Source organism: Dermacentor andersoni, chromosome 3 (genome assembly GCF_023375885.2).
Source record: "Dermacentor andersoni chromosome 3, qqDerAnde1_hic_scaffold, whole genome shotgun sequence".
NCBI lineage: Eukaryota > Metazoa > Arthropoda > Arachnida > Ixodida > Ixodidae > Dermacentor > Dermacentor andersoni.
This window is the reverse complement of record NC_092816.1, coordinates 155,216,754-155,234,399: the sequence shown is the minus strand read 5'-3', so window position 1 is coordinate 155,234,399 and position 17,646 is coordinate 155,216,754. Positions and strand designations below refer to the sequence as shown.

The window sequence follows — 17,646 nt, the reverse complement described above, 5'->3', positions numbered from 1 at the left end:
CGTGCTTAGGAATCACGTATGCGCGCCCTTATAAGCGTTAATCCGAACCGCTAAACGCGTAAGCATGCGTGCCCATAGTGAGACAATAAGTAGATTAATGAATACCTTCAGTAGGGGCAGAGCGCGTTTGACAGGCCGTGAAATTATGGAACGCAAACGGCGGCGCGAGTGCGCTCCATCTCCTGCCCGACCCCTCCTATGTTCGCCCCGTGTTGTCCAACTGGCACCGCCAGGTCATACTCGCCGGTCGAGACCCAGCGGGTGGCGAACAGCTGGCAGCAGCGGAGCGGGGAGATGCTGGGGTTCAAACCGCCTCCCCCTCTGCCTTCAGCACCGTTAGTCCCCCTCCTTTACCGTCCTTTGGTGATTGGGAGAGGAGGGCGGGACGGCGCGACGCTATCGACGGCAACGACGCCTGGCGGGCGCTTGGCGGCGCCGCGCCGCCCTTTTTCGAAAAAGAGGCCCGGCGGCCGGTCTCTGCGTTCACTCACGCGCGTCAGCCGCGACGGGCCGCCGCTAGCAGCGCCCGTGCTGCCGACCGCGAGGGTTCAAACACCGGCCAGCAGCGCTTTTAGCGCGAAGTGCTCGAAATTTTCGAACTCCCGTGGGAAGACGCCGTCGAGAAGACGGAAGACGGACACTGGAAGACAGCGAGCGCCTGCAACAACAGACGACGCTGTTCTTGCAGACGAAAGAGATTGACTATAATAACAGATTTCCGTAGAGTTCGTTCCTGTGCGTGCGACAGAGAAGACGTCAAAGTGTAGATACATTATCGAACGTGATACCTCGTGGCAGGCGTTAGGAGTATCGAACCGACAACTAGTCTCATAGAAGAGAAAACAAGTTCGAGTACTGCTTCGAGCAACGGTAAAGCAGACGACCGACGACGCACTTTCGAGACAGACGACAGCGAAGCGAAACGACGAAGAAGAAACATGCCGAGGGGCTTCCTCCTCCAGCGCTACACTCGCCACAACTCGGACGGCGAGGACAACCGCTCGGACTCGTCGTCTTCCTCGGACGACCACGAGGACGTCGTCCGATTTGCCTGCTCCCCGCCGGCAGCCGTTGTCAAGAGCTGCGAGTCGCTTCTACTCCGGGCCAGCGCTCTACTACAGCCGGACCATGCGTCTCCGCCGCAGTCTTCCCAGGAAGCGGCTAAGAGAAAAAAACTCTCTCCCGCGGGTCCACCGCCCCTCTTACACGGAAGCCCTCCACGGAAGAGCGCCAGCGTGGGCGCTCCCCACAAAAGCTCCTCCAATACGTCCCCTTCCCCGCACAACAACAAAGCTGGTGGAGGAAGCACCGGCGGGACGGCAAGCCCGAACGGCGCCGCCAAGTCGGCCGTGCGCCGTCTGCTCTTCGACGACGACACGCTTTCTCCGGTCTCCGGCACCTTCATCCGGCCCTACAGCGACGAGGACGACCTGGAGCTGGACGAAGACCTCGACTACGACATTCCGGCCGCGCTCAATCCCGTGGTGGTGAGCGAGGAGGCGCGCGCCGAGCTCGCCAAGATCGAGAACAAGATCGGCGCCTACGTGTGCCGCCTTTGTCGCCAGCGGTTCGGCGACGCGTTCGGGCTCGCTCAGCACCGGTGCTCGCGCATCGTGCACCTCGAGTACCGGTGCCCGGACTGCGCCAAGCTGTTCAACTGCCCGGCCAACCTGGCGTCGCACCGCCGCTGGCACCGGCCCAGGAACGAGACGGGTGGCAGTGCGTCGCCTTCGGCAGACTGCAAGCAGCAGCAGCAGGGCTCGTCCACCTCGGACGAAGAGGCGGCAGGGCCGTACGCGTGCCCCGTCTGCCCCAAGAGGTTCCGCAGGCTCGCCTACCTCCGCAAGCATGCCAACGTTCACGCGCAGGCGGAGGCCACGTGAGAGTGGGGCGACTTTCTCACGGTGAGTGAGTCACGACGTTTTTTTGTTTGGCTCGGTTTCGCGTCACCGCTTTTTCCGAGCACGCGTCCTCCGTCTCCTTTCTTAATATCTTTGACGCACCTACCGTTGCCCGTGCTCACAAGAAGCCCGTACATCAGAACTGTTCGTAAGAGAACGTTCTATAGCCAATGTTGACGCCAGGTATATATCATCAGGGAAAACGACCGGCCAATGGCAAAGAGCCATTGCAAACACAAAACTTTGTAAATTTGGCTCCAGGGTACGTATTCATAAAAAATTCTTAAGCAGAAATTGTCATTGAAAGCAAATTCTAGCCGGCGAAATTCTGGCGAAGGTGACCAGCCAATAGTCAAGAGCACTTTCGACCAAAAACCTTTGTCAACTTGGCCCGTTCTTTCTGGTAATGTCAGATTCAATCCCATCACTGGCGCTTATCCCCATAGGTGCTGTCGTTCTCTGTCGGAAATGCTGCGTCGTGTGGCAGAAATAAACGGCTCTTCATTGAAGTGACACGGTAAACATTGCGATAAGAAACGACGTTGTAGGTGGTGGCACAGAATGCAGTAGAATATATATATTTGTATATAGACATAGGCAAAGGAACGTTAATGCGTGTGCTGCATGTGGAAAACATTTTCACAGCCTCTATCTTACCGTAGATCTGCTTGAATGACCCCGTTCTCATGGTCAGGTTGGCCATATCGAAAGTCAAAAAAGAAGAAAGAAAAAAAAAACCTAATCCGAGAGGATTGGTATTACAAGCTTCTGCGCGGTAAACAAAGAGCGGGAGAAAAATGCACGGCATGGCCCTCCAGCCATAACATGCCTCGATATCAGCTGCGTGAAATCGAGGACAGTAAGGGAGAAAAAAAAATAATATCCTGCGGCAGGGCTTTGTTGGTCGCGGAGATGTGCCACTATGTTGTCATAGAATTATTGGCCCTTTGCGTGCCTGCAGCCTAAACGTGGCGAAGTTGCAGCGTGCGAAACTTTGGACCTCGATATTTGAGCAGGGATTGGACAACGTTGGAATGGGTGGCTTTCTCGTATTGAAGTTTGTGCTGGGCTGTGCTGAAGAAAAGTTCTACTCGCAATAATAAAATCCAGAGCGCATTATTACTAAATCCAGTATTAAAACCCGATATTAAAATCCAGAGCCCCAGCGTAGTACTCCATCTTTTTCATGTTAGTTGGGACGATCACCTTTTAACGCTGTTGCTTTCGTGTACAAAAAAAGGGTGGGGGGGAAGACACTGTTTATATAGAGTCGGCGTCAGAATGTTACCGACCGCACGATCCGAAAAAAATTCAATTTCCAAGCACTTTGTGACCGTAGTCAATAAAACTGCACGACGCTACATTGATTCAGCGTAATAATACTCAAAGCCTCGAAATCCGAATACCAGATGGCGTGCCCAGGCTGCGAAAATGTTCAGTTCTTTTTCACACCCCGTGGACCATAATAGAGAGAAAGATAAGAAAGGCAGGAAGGTTAACCGTGGTCGCGTCTGGTTGGCTATCCCCAAACGTGGGGGAAAGGGAAATATAAGAAGAAAGAGGTGGAGTCATTGTCACCCCCCCCCCCCCCCCGTCACAACCGCAGATGAATGTTGACCCACGTATACGCGTAGTCAGGAACGATCGTCTGGTCCAGTTGTGTTCGAGAAGCGCATTAACGCTTCGCTGATCTTTTACAAACTGCACTTCTTCGGCCGAGGTCCTATCATCTGTGCTTCCGAGGACGACCTGTCTTCTAAGCGGTGTCTCGTTGAGAGCGGAAGGACGGACAGTTGTGCAGAATGTGCTCTGTAGTTTCATCACACACGGAATAGTCGCCTGCGGCGCTGTCGGCCATTCCGATGAGGAGTGAATAAACGTTCGCGGTCCGAAAAGTTGCGACACCGACTGTACATTGTGCACCTTTCTGCTTGAAGTCAGTTGCTCAGGAAAACACGTGAAGTAGCCTTAGGATACTCGCTGTACGACTCGCATAAACAGGTCACACGAAAGCAACTGACACAAAATTAGGACTGTTGCGGCCCGGTTTGCTTGCTTCGTTGTGACGTTGTAAAATAAAGCAGAAAAGAAGGGCAGCGAGTCTTCGAGTTATCGTGTCGCTCGAAGTTCTACGTTGTCGTATCATGCGATGTCAAGGTCATCGCACACAAAGCAATGAGTGAAAATTAAATACGTAGGAGGGCGAATGAGAAAGTCTTTGCACTTATTTCTTTTAGCCACATTGCGGCTGTAAATGCGACGTCAACATGTCCATTATCAGCGATGGACCTTTCTTGGATCGGCTGGGCCTTATCTGCGGCTAGCTCCGCGGCATGGCGCTGCTGTCAGTTGTTGAAGATAGCGGTTGTGCTTCACCCGTCTACGGCGTACTAGCAACGAAGTGCGATTCGTTTCCTATGGAACAAGGGACGAGCGCTCATCGAAATGCACAGGGAAATGCAGGCCAAGTGTGGGGAAAGGTGTCTCGCTTTGAGAAGTGTGACGTGGTGGTGTTGTGAGTACGCAAAAGGCCGTGAAGACTTTGAGGGCATGACAATGAGCGTTGGTGGCGGCCGGGTGCGTCGTTGACTCACGACATTTCCCGCATGGGTGCAATGGCGAAAGCAGATCCGTGTGTGCACTTAAAGGAGATGGGCATTTCGTATGGGAGTGTTTACGACATCGTTCGTGGGTCCCTACGGTACCGGCAGGTTTCACATCGGTGGGTGCCTGAGCAGTTGGATGACCTGAAAGGCAAGCGAATGATTACTTCCCTGAATCATCTGCAACAGTATGCCGAGGAGGGTTAAAGCTTCCTGGGCCGCATTGTTACTCGAGATAAAACGTGGATACTGCTTTTCACGCCAGCATCGAAACAGCAGAGCATGGTGTGGAAACATCCGGGTTCGCCTGAGACAAAAAAAAAAAAAAAAACCGTTCAGTGCCATCTGTTGGTCTTCTGTTAGTCTTCATGTTAACGGTCTTCTGGGATCGGCGAAAACGCCGAGGAATTCTTGATGTGGACAACGCGGTTATCATCCACGACATTGCGAGGCCGCATGTGGCAATCAGAACCGCCGACAAGCTCCGTAGCTCCGGTCATCTAACTGGGAGAGTAGGGACCATCCACCATAGAGCCCGCACTTCGTCCCGAGTGATTTCCATGTTTTTGGTCCGCTGAATAAGTTCCGTGCAGGACAGCGATTCACGTGCAACAATGAAGCTAAGACACCAGTCCCACAATGCTTCAAGAGCCAGCCGGACAAATTCTACTACAGGGGCACCTCAAATTTAGTGCTGCGATGAGACGGATGTCAGAACCGGGGTGGGGACTATGCGGGAAAATAGTGTAAGGTGCGTAGAATAGTAGGTATGTTTGTGATTACTTTTATGTAACTTATTTTGGCTAATAAAACATAGAGACAGTTGCTATCTGGTTCGCCCTCGTAGGTTTTACTAAGATAAGGCATTTCGAAAACGAGAAGCCGGCCTCGCCCGCCAGGGTCGGCTCGCGGTAGCCTTTTGTATATATGACCTGCTGCACAGCTGGGATGCTGAATCAGGGCATGCAAGAGGACACCTGAGTGTGACTTTATCGTGTTCATTCACTCAATCATGCGGAGATTGCTGCGGATCAGCCTACTCCATGTGAAGGAACCACCCGTGGATTCAATCAAATCTTTATTCAAATCAAAACTGTTCCTTCATCGACCTTTCATTTGGTGGAAGAGAGTACCTCCTCTCTATACTGTTGCGCGTCGATGCACATTCAAGGGCTGCAGTTGCTGCAGTGCTTTCGAGGTGGGTTCATGCGTGTGCAAAACAGTCCAGAGAGTATTATGGGGGCGGTCAGGCAGCTATCTTTTAGAATATATACAAAATAAGCTAATCGCATAATCCATTGCAATAGCGATGTTACGATATACCATAGGCTTTACGATGAGGTTATGTTAAAAAACAAAACAAAAAGAAACAGGACTTGTTGTTTGTGCACTTTGTCATATTACAAAGTATTTCTGTGCAGAACTTGTGTTTCAAGGAAGAGAAAAAATTTGTACCACATACTGCTACCCTCATACTTGAGACGCTATAGCTCACTCACGACTATTTTTCGACAGATGCGCAGTGATGGCAACTTTCTGTCTGAAAGACCGACGCGTTTTCTGTGACGCTCACTTTTCCTGTGGTTGTGCTTACGCTACACGGAAAGGACCTTAGAGCAACGTTTCGCTACGGTAGTGAATGACGGCAGTGTCATGACCGTGCCCTGCGCCTTGTGCGAGTGTCATCCGTGATCTTCTTCTCCTTCTCCTTTGTTTTCGCTTTTTTTTTGCCGCACTTGAATATTTGGTAGATATAAGAGACCATTAAGGGATCAACAAACAAAAGCTATCAAGGAGCCATTTCCCATTTATTCCAAGGACACTTGCACAACGTGACAGGGAAATTACTTCACTCTTGGGTAAGATATTTATCGTTCTGGGAACTGGTATCGTCATCAGCTTTTCAAAGCGCACTTTGCTGTTTTGTTTGCCCGGTTTTCTTTCTTTATTTATTTACTTGCATTTGAGTGTGTGTGTGTGTGTGTGTGTGTGTGTGTGTGTGTGTGTGTGTGTGTGTGTGTGTGTGTGTGTGTGTGTGTGTGTGTGTGTGTGTGTGTGTGTGTGCGTGTGTGCGTGTGTGTGTGTGTGCGTGTGTGTGTCAGGCGCCGATAGAACTTCAGGACCCGTAATTCTTGAGCAGTTGAGAATGAATGAGACGCGATGAATAGTGAGCGTATGTATCTCGGTGCAATCTGTGCTATGTGCAGAAAAAGAAATGAAGAAAACAACCTTTGTTTGAGCATAATCGATCGACTGAAAGATGTGACCATAAATGAGCTCCTAGTATGTTTTGACCACTGCCGAAGCTGCGTTCACACATTTCACCACGGGGAACGCACAAGAGTCAAACCGCTGAAATTGTCGCCTTTTAACGCAGATGTCAGGGGTCTTAAGTAAAACAGAACTTTCATGCTTGCCTTTTTCTTCGACTTTTCCACTGCTGCGGCTTGTTGCTTGTTGCGGGGAGCGCAACAAACTTCCTTGTTCGCTGTCAGGGCTGAGTCCTTGACTTCTTTTTCTTTTTTTCTGTGTCGCGTTTTCGGGTGTTTTCGTTTTGTTTGGTTCGTCCTCATTACTTCAGCTATATAAAATTAATATTAGCCTGCTAGGCATGGTAGTAGCTAGTGGTGCTGGCTAGTTGTGCGATTAACTGGTATACGCAGCTAGACTGGGAGAACCACGCGCATTCTGCTTCCGCATTAAGCAGTTCACATTGACATCAAGACTACTTTATATGCACATATGCCATGCTACTTCCTGCATTATGATGGTGGCTTTCTTGTGGCTTATTTTTCATACTCTGTCGATAAGGCTACCGTACCAGGAGCATTTGCACGCTAGTTAAGGCGCTCTGTTACTAACCTGGAGACCACGGAAGGGGTGGCCGTATTATACGAACGGGCTAGAATACGAAAATACGCGTTGGCTCACGTAACGTTACCCCAAGAGGTCGAAATTATTCCGGTGCCCTGCACCATGGCGTTCGTTATGACTCAGATCTACCATAGCAATTTGGGCGAGCTAGTCGGGCCTCCAGATTGAACGGCATCGCAACAGCATGAAGTGCGGGAAAGCAACATGTTTGGCTTAATGAAAGAATTATAGACACAAGTGCTGACTTCCTGAGCCCCTTCTTTCTTTCTTTTCTTACATACGTTTCTTACCTAATGAAAATTCATTTGGTGGTGATGCGCTTCTCTCTGTAGTTCCTTGATTTAAGGGCATAAATTCTTTTCACACAGGGGCCCTTGCGATGATTTTTGATCATGCACGAACCTCAGATCTAACTTTTAGAAGCAACGAAAGCGGAGACCCATGCAGTTTATCGACCACTTGTTAGGCAACGATCAACCGAAACGCTAGGGTAAACCAGGAACTTGAGGGGCTACAAATGTAGGAATGGATGGAAACGAAGGAATATAGAATGCTACATTATTTTGCCAGAAACACCGCAACATTTTTTCTTACACGCCAAATGGTATCTTTGATGAGAAAAAGAAAGAAAGAAAGAAAGGAAGGAAGGAAGGAAGGAAGGAAGAAAGAAAGAAAGAAAGAAGAAAAGAAAGAAAGAAAGAAAGAAGGAAAGAAAGAAAATAGTACCTCGACTGAAGAAGCCGCACCATTATTATGCAGTTCAAGTACGCAACCTGCTCGGTGGCCCTGAGGCTATGGTGCTGCCGGGCATGCACGAGGTGTTGGGTTCGATTCCTGGTGGCGCAATCTTCTCGATGAGGACAGATTGCACAAACGCTCCTCTACTGGACGTCCGATGCAAATTACGTAACCCTAAATGGTCAAAGCTCTTCTGGAATGCTTCACCACCCTTGAAAATAAATAATGATGAAATCACCAAGCAGTGTACGAATAAGCTCAGTACGTCCCTACCACGCACATGCTGCTAGGTTCGCTCTCAAAAAAATTTACACCCTTTGGTTTGTATTTTGTCCCCAAAAAATAATCGTCATCTGTCTTGCCCGCATTTCCTTTAACGCTGCGAGCCCGGTACTTCCTATTCACGAACGGCTTGCGCGTTATCAGCATGACAGAGCATTGTCGACAGGAAAGTAGCGAGTGCCGAGTTTTCAAGAGAGGAAACGCAAGCAAGGCAGATGACGATTATCGTTGTGGGACAAGATAAACCCCATAGGGTGTAAAATTTTTTGGCGTGTTCTTAGCAACGCGCTGCTACACTCTTAAGCAAATGTACTCGATAATTTCCTGTCTAGAATCCTCTGTCATGCTGATAACGGGCATGCCTTTCGTGACTTGGAAGTACCGGGCTCGTCGCGTTAAAGAAAGGAAAAGCGGACAAGGCAGGTGACGATTATTGTTGTGTGGAAAAAGGGTGTAATTTTGCTTAAGAGTGGTGTACTTAATGGTAAGGTAACTTAGGGAGACATTTCCGTAATTTTTTTCCTACATACCATGCAAGAACTCACAACACTGTTCGTTTGTAAGCGCTCTTTGCGATTGGCTGGTTGCATCCACTAATATTATTTCCCCACGTTGCCACAGGCTATAGCTATAGCGTCAGAACGTTTCTGTAAATTGTAAATACGGGCTGGCCTCCTTCCCCCGAAAATGAAATCGCCCGTACATGAATGCCGCCAAATGCGCGGCTATATAGCGGGAGTTTTGTGCGTAAATGCGTGTGAACGATATTTCAAGCCTCTTTATAATAAGGGTAATAGATGCGGAGCTGGGCAGACACCGAAGTACACAGAACCCGTAACCGGAGGACCAGACGGAACGATCAAGTTTTTTCTTTTTCTTTTTGCGATAAGTGGCTACACGGCGCGTGGGAGCGGACGGCACGTGAGCGACACCGTTCGAGTGCTTTGGAAAATCGTCAACCCGCTCAGTGGGCGCTGGTTCGTACAAGCACGATACAGGACCACAAGCGCAGACACAACCACGACAACGACAGTTGGCAATGCTGTGTCCTCGCGCGGTTCCTTGTGTGTCCCGCGTCAAATGCGCACTGCGGGAAACGCCTTCGTCCCGTGGCGGGCACAACCAAATTGAATGTGTCTTCACGACGCGCTCCTCTGTGCGCCTGCTGGCGCGTACGCATAGGTGCACCCCTGGCCGTGCATGTACGACAGTTCGCACTCCCCGCGCAGGTTGCCGCCTGGCAGCTCCACGTGACCTTCGGCCGCACGCAAACGCCAAACACGAGACGGAAGCACGCGGGAGGGCGAAGGAAATGAATAATCGAGTCGCACGCGGATGCCTGCGCTGCGCGGGACGCATTGCGGAGAACGCGCGGGATTTCGCCGCATACAGACACAGACACGGCGGGCTGGCCGTCGATATAGCGTTATGGGCTCGTATAATACGAACAGCCAGGGAGGGGGGCTCGAGCGAGCGGGTAAACGGCTCGCGTTCTCTTCAAAAATGCACGCGGACGACGGCATCTGCGAGTCGCCGCGCAAAACGCACGCTCGCTTCCACCGCCACGCTGACCGGCATCGATTACGACCGGCGCCCGGTGGCACCCGTATGCAATATGCATTGTATATTCGTTTGCCCCGGTGAGCGTCCCCCCCCCCCCCCCCCACCTCCCGGCACCGTGCCCTGCCCTGCACGGTATGAATATAGACTCGGAATGAAGCGGCAGCTGACGCCAGTGAGCAGATGTGTTTGCAGACGCGCGGTCGGACTGCGCAGGCCGTTGAGTTTCGTGCTAAAACTGCTAAAATGAAACTACCGTGGCGCAGGTACGCTCCCAATTCCTTGCAAACACATTCCGCTTTCTTGGCGGCACCTATGTGAAATGAGATTAAGAGTTCATGTACGCGCAGCACCGGTACGGCGCTAAAGGAAGCCGCACCCTATTGGATGTGTATTGCATGTGTACAGGGGCGCCGAAACACCCTTTCTGCGCCCATGTCTTTCTTTTCTGAAATTTTTTACAGTGGTTGTATCAGCGGAACGCCTTTAGTGCGCACTTACTGCCTCTTTGTATTCGAAGGGTGGTGGTCTGAGCTATAGTTGTTTTTCGATTCTTATAAGGGGTGCAGCACGAAACAAGACAGAAGGATCCGAAAAAGACGACGACGAGCCCTTGTTCTCGTTATTAGAACGCAGTTATAATGCCCGTTCTTGGGTTAAGCGTCGGCGTCCCTCGACGTAACCGCGCGAACGCGCTCGTGCCAACGCTGGCGCGTTCGTCGTAGTCTTCTTCCACAGCTGACTCCGATCCCACTCGCCATGTGCCAGTGCTCCCATACTGTCCCTATCTCTGCGAAGGCGCTGGCCCACTGCCATTTGGTGCGGTGGTTTCGATCTCGAATTGTTGGCCTCAATATATGGGGAAATGAAAACGCATATCGAGCTGCACTCACATTTCACATTAAGGAATATCGTGATCGACGAACACCCTTTTCTCGTCCTTCCTTCTTGGATCGCTCTGTACCACCTTTGTATTTGTTCAGGGTGGTAGAATGGTGTTCTATGTGCAAAGTTTACACCATGTCTTAAACTCAGGTTTTACTTGCCAAAACCACCAGGCACGTAACCAGGATTTCTTTTTCGGGGGCTGGGGGGCGGCAACCCTTGGGTATGTGCCTGAAAACCACATGACTCCGGAAATTCGGACCCCCTTTGGATTTTTAACGTGCACCTAAATCTAAGTACACGGGTATTTGCGCATTTCGCCCCCATCGAAATGCGGCCGCCGTGGCCGGGATTCGATACCGCGACCTCGTGCTTAGCAGCCCAACACCATAGCCACTAAGCAACCACGGCGGGTCTGGAACCCGGAAGAAAATGGCATAGTTTCGGTACCTGCGCACGTAACCGCACGGCCGTGGGAACAAGCAGACGAAGCGGAAGTACCATCTATCTTGCTTCGGTGCGAAGTAAAACAAGAAACACGCAGACATTCCGTTTGTGTGTTTTATTATTTCTCTAAACTTCAATTCGTCAATTCAAGCAACAAGTCGCACAGATAAAAGATGCTGTCTTGAATAATTCTCGAAGTCACGTGTCACCACGAGCGACGTCACACTGCGGACACGATTACGTAGAGGCGCAGGAGCCCGACTACGTAGGCGCGCAGGAGCCCGAGTACGTCACCGTCCGTCTCCGGGCGGATTCGCCCCGAGTGAAGAGGGAAATGGCGTTCGGATTGAAATTTTGGGCCTTTCCGCGGCCCGTAGCGATGTAATTCTTTGCAAGCCCAATCGTTGGCGCGCAATGTATGCTCTGCGCTTGTCAGCTCAAAATGACCAGACCTGGTGAGGGGCCCTTTAAGGGCTTGTGACTTGTGTCACTGACTTTGAACGCTGTAGCGCATAGCATCCGGTTATCGTATGAATTTTTCTGACTTTATTTTGTTTTGTTTCTTCTATTACCTGTTGTTCCATTTGCCCCTTTTCCCAGGACATGGTAGCCAGCAGGCACTTACACTGGCTAACCTCCCTGTCATTCCTCCCTTTCTTCCCTCTCTCTCTTTCTCTCTCTTTGGTTTAGACGCCGCTTAAGCGCCACTAGCTCTCATTGTGCAAACTGGTGCATAAAGGTATAACCAGACTTCGCACTTTGTCACAGTCAAAAGAACAGCGTTCCGTGATTCCATTGTAGAGTCGAAATCCTGCTTTATCTATGTACAACTGGACTAATATATAATATAATAATAGCGCCGTGACAATCTTTATTTCCAATGAGCACATGGTACAGACATGTCGTTGGAGGAGACACGAATAAAAAGTGGCAATACAATTGAACGTGTTCTTGCCTTTCTTCTACAAAAGCAGTGGAAGCAGGGGAAACAACATTGAGAGCAGTGCAACGCTCAATAATGAGGCTACAGTAATCACAAGGACATTGAGAATGGAAGCACAGTATAAGTCAGAAAAAAAAACTTTGACAGTGCACAGCATGTAGCCATATTAGGTGACGTTTTCCATAATAACACTTCGTCAGTGGGTTCAGTGACAAGCTTATGGAAGGCAAAGGCGGATTCAGTAATCTCAATATTCCATATGAAGATTGTCAATATTCCATATTCCATATGAAGATTATTGATGATGGATACGATGAGATGGCTTTCTATAGGTAGATAGATGGTTAATTAAGTTTGTGACAAACAGGATTAGTCCTTTCAACAGGACAGAATAATATGGCGGTGCAACACTGTATACGATAATTAGAAGTTATATAATTAGAGCTCACGTTAAAAAAAAGGAAACGCTCATGTGCTGCTTGCCAGTGATCCCATATGATACCATGATCTCATACGTTGATGTGGTTTGATGTCAGTATATAGTAGCTTTTATACAGTATCTCATATGAAATTGCATATGACTATGGGATATGTAGGGTGCGTATCGTATAAGAATGGTAAGCTGGGTAATTTGGCATTGTTCGGGCGAAGCCACAACTGTGCCTTTCTTCTCTCGCTCCGCATTGTCAGTGCATGACGATGGTACACATGTTCTTACCTCATTTTAAAATTGATTTTGCAGGGCAACACAAAGCGCGTTTATTTTACCACATCTCCTTTTTTTTTCTTTTCCGTTTCTGCCAGGCCAATCGTGATGGCCTTCAAACCGCTTCACAGTTTATTGCAGAGTCGAGGAGAGAGAAAGAAATGGAAGAGAGAAAAGGCAGCGCGGGTAACCAGACGCACGTCTAATTTACAACCCTGCACTGGGGTAAGAGGGTATAGGGATGAAAAGAGCGAGAAAGCATAGTTTGGTGCACATTTGAAGCTTCGCAATGAGTCGAGGCAGTGCCGTATACCGGGTGTTCCAGCGAACCCTATCAAAAATTTTTAAAGGTTGCCTGTGACAGACAGCACAAGTATACTTCATGAGCTGGTCTACTCGAAGAGGCGGACATTACTTGCACAAAAAGTTGAAATGCATAATCGACTAATTCACAAAAATTCACTAATTAAGTTTCGAACTGGTTACCTTATGGCACATACTTAAATTTACAAATTCTAACCGGGGAGCTCGCAAGGCGGATCCACTTGGGACGAGTTCTCAGAATGACACCAGTTTCGATATATTGATTCCCGATCGAACATTGTGGATAAATGCTTTGGCGTTCCAGTTGCTTTTATGCTTCAGTGCGTAAACAACGTTTTGTGAAAAAACTAAAAGTGGAACGGCATTGCATTTTTACCGCAAGTTTGAAGAGATGTATCTCGTAAATGATGTCATCCACACAGTTCTTGTGTGGATGACATCAAGTGGATATGACTTGCAGTCTCACCCGTTAGGCTTTGGAAATTGCAATATGTGGCATAAATTAATTCGTTAAAACATTAATTAGTAATTGTTGCTAATTAGTCCGTTATGCATTTTAATGTGTTGTGCATGTACTGTCCGCATCTTCGAAGAGACCAGCTTATGGATTAGAATTGCGCTATCTGCCACTGGCAATTTAACAAAAAATATATAAAAAATCGAAAGTGTTTGCTGAAACAACCGATATTTACGGCATTAGATTTTGTCTGCCCGGTGAAATTGCTCATCGAGGAAAGACGCACATAAATGAAGTGCTTGTTCCACGCATCTACGACAGCAGAGTTATTTCCCCGACTGTAGCACTGAATTGAGCCTCTTTGTACACCTTCAGAATAAAAAACCAGACAATGAAGCCACGCACCTTTGCAAAAAGCATGCATGATATTCTTTTTCCATTTCAACAGATGTTTGATTGAACGCAAAAAATAAGTAGACTGAAATACAGCCGTGTGTCAACAACTTTTGTAAGGAAGAGGAAGCACGGGGCATGTTAATTGCTATGTTTATTCGTAATGCAGAAATAATAGGGTAAAACGGTATGAAAGTGGACCAAACGATGCCGCCGGTAGGAGCGGAACCCGTATCCTCCGCAATGCGCTTGCGGTGTCTTAGCAATTAAGCTTCCGCGGTGGTCGTCCCTCCGTCCGCTTTCATAGGTGTTTGATGGCGAGAAAGATAAATGGGGGGGAGGGGGGGGGGAAGACAGCAGGGATGTTAAACTGAAGAGATTCTGGTTCGCAACGTCACTCACGAACAGAGCAGCAGGCATAGAACGGTCCTCTGAACTGCAGGTATCGCATCGTGCGTGAACTTAGGAGAAGGTGACTGGCAGATACACCCTCTTACCTCATGACATCAAAGCTTCCAAACTTACTGTCCTCGCTATGCATTGTGGAAGAAGAGTAAAGGCATTTGAGCGGCTCCATTCCTTTTTTTTTTTTTTTTTGAAGCGCGGCAACCAACGAGGGATTGCTCACATATAAAACTTGTGACTAGGCTGCGAGCTGCACCTAGCATCGTCTGATCGGGATAACGATAAGGAGATTTACACGAGTCTACTTCGCCTAGCGTCCCTCTACGACAGAGCGTCGTCCGCTCAGCTATGAACACAGTGCTTAACGCCAGAGTACGCCTCGTGGCTGACCCCTGTGGTCGTTGATAACCCAAACAATCAGCACAAGTATACCATCCGCAAAAACTCAGTGCGCGTGCCCTTCATCTGGGAAAGAGAGCAAAGCAAGCTGGCAGCCCGCTCTCAGCTTAGGGATTTTTCTTTGTTGAAATAAATTGTAGTCAACGTAAAGCGGAGCTCGAAAAATACGAGGACAAAGAAAAAAGTGGACGCGAGAACGCATGTCACGTCTACCTTTTCTTTGCCCTCGTATTTCCCGTCCGCTCTTTTGCATTCACATTGCTACTTTACTCACCCGCCCAGCTTGCCGTACTTGTCATGGATAATAGGCTAATCCTCAAATAAAAGATTACGGACTCAAGCAAAATATATTACCTCGAACTGAGCGCTGATATGAAGATCACCTACAAAATTTGCCAGGGCGTTCAGGTTTCATCTTAAAGCCTGGTACACAAAGTCATACTTCCACGGGAAAAGCAGCAGTAGGTACGCAAAACCTCTTGAAGCCACGTAAGTAAGCGAATCTAATTGGCTGGCACAAGTTTTGGTTCATTTAAGCAGATCACACATAACCTTTTATTCTAAGTCAGATAATTGTGAAAATATTTAGCAGTATTCGATTTCTGAACCATACTATCGGCAACTCAAGAATCCGTTACTTGAGCTGGCAACACTGCCCAATAAACAAAGATGGCTATGACATCCAGGTTCACGGTGGCTCTTTCGCTTGATGCTGCGTTCACGCGTTTCTCGTCGAGTCGAGGTGCCTTGTTGAAGTTGAAGGAGCCGTTGACGCTGATTATGTTATTTTGATCGGTTTCAAGGACTTCAGCGACGAAACCGTGGAAATCGTTGCGCTGTGCACGCCAACGTCCGGTCTGCCCATCGAGCCGCGTAAGATCTTTTTTGTAAAGAAAAAGAGCCTTTCGAGCGAGCTGGAGGCTTAAAAAAGGGACGTCTTTTTGTGACTAGCGGGCCTTCGAAAGGTGCAAGCACTAGTACGCAACGTTGTTCCACTGGTACAGGTACGATGCTCGACTGTTTTCGACCTTCAAAGGCAACTCCGCGCTGTGACTCGTTCTGTGGTATATCACATATAGCATCTCACAATATACGGGCAGTAACGTCTGCCGTGCTTTCAGAAGCTAAATACGTATATTCTGCACTGACAGAACGACGCTAAATACTGTCAGTGTGTCTTGGTATAAAAGCAACGGAGAGTTCCATTTGTGAGTTGGGGTGCATCTTTCTTTTAATAGTTAGCTGTTACGTGTGATAATGTCTTCTCCCTCCGATGGCTGGTGCTTGTTCATGCTTGCTGTACGCAGTGTTCGAAGCAGGGTACGGGCTTGCGAATACAGCAGACACCTGCCGTCCGCAGACATTCTCAAACTCTGCCGAAACGCGAGAAGTGAATAACAACCAATCGGACCAAGTTTGAGTTTCTTCTAACTGGTTTCCAAAATTTAGGGAAGGTTTTCTTTTGGGCAAGCTCACATGTATTAGTGTAAATACATGACTTGAAAATGAGCTGAACCAGTTGTAGTTATGTCTGTAATTTAGGTGCGCGAACAGTGTCGGAAAGACGACTATAGCTGCGCTGTGCGCAGGTCGAACGCTCCAAAGCTGGAACGATCGTTGTTTGCTCTCGCTTCTAAATTTCTTGCGAGCAAATAAACTGACAACTCAACGCATTGAATGAGAAAACAGCACCTCATGCTTGCGCCGCTAAACTAAAGCATGCTGTGAAAACGATATGTGGGCATAACATGTGTCATCATTAACAGACCTTCCGAGGCAGTTATCATTCCTGCTACCGTGCCTGCAGACAAAAGTACCTTAGCGAGAATATTTCCTGCTGCTTAAAGCATTAGTAACGCTAATGCTGCGGCAGAAAGCTATAAACGGACAAAACCAAATGAAGTTTAAACGTACATCACTATAATTTATTAAAGTGCCTCCCTATGCAAAGCACACTCTGCGATTTGAGAACGTTTATAGTGTCCCTGTGCATCCTCCCACACGCACTCTGCTTACTCTCTCCCTTTTTTTCTCTTTCTATTCCCTTTCCCCCACCCCCAGTGTAAGGTAGCAAACCGGGTGCTTGTCTGGTTGACCTCCCTGCCTTTCCTGTCCTTGCTCTCTCTCTCTCCGCGATTTAGAACGCCAGAAAGATATCGAATGCAATGTTCTGCTCACCGTGAAGAAAGAAAGCCGCGAGTGAAGGCTTTGGAACAAACCGGTGTAGTGTCAGGCGTCATCGTTTCCCAATACGAAGCTTTTTATCCATTGCATGTCGTTCTCCGATGCACGTCGTCAGCTTCTTTCGCGAAAAGATGAAATGATACATTGCTTTCTTTTGACCGTAATGACACGCATATGGTACACAAGTCTTTCGACATCCGTATTTTCTGGAGCGCAGCTCTTAATAGCCTGTTCCTACGGCGAGCGTCGGCGGCGTCGGCGTAACCGGGCGAACGAGCACCACGAAGAATAGAGAGTTTTAGCAGAGCGTTTACAGTCCGCTCCGCTCAGACCGGCCTATCACAACAATTGGCACGCAGCCGCTCAGCAAAACGCTACCGGGAACACTGACGCGCGTGCGCCCAGCACACACAGCGGCAGCGGAACGTGGGACGCTGAACACGTTCCGCTAGGAACCTGATTTAGCGCTGCGTCAGGGGGCGTGTAGTTGCTTTCGTAATCGTTTTACCGCCAAGCTGAGAGCACGTCAGTGGGGTCTCTGGGAG

At 48.8% G+C, this 17,646-nt stretch overlaps 1 protein-coding gene across 1 annotated transcript in view; it reads left to right on the top strand.

Annotated features, from left to right (window-relative positions):
- The first annotated feature begins 538 nt into the window (after positions 1-538).
- LOC126524239 (uncharacterized) overlaps positions 539-17,646 on the top strand; it is a 48,507-nt gene continuing 31,399 nt past the window's right edge. Inside the window, exon 1 of the mRNA XM_050172571.3 lies at positions 539-1,904. Within this exon, the coding sequence (XP_050028528.1) occupies positions 939-1,883 (945 nt within the window). The 5' untranslated portion in view covers positions 539-938 and the 3' untranslated portion in view covers positions 1,884-1,904. The remainder of the gene's footprint in view (positions 1,905-17,646) is intronic.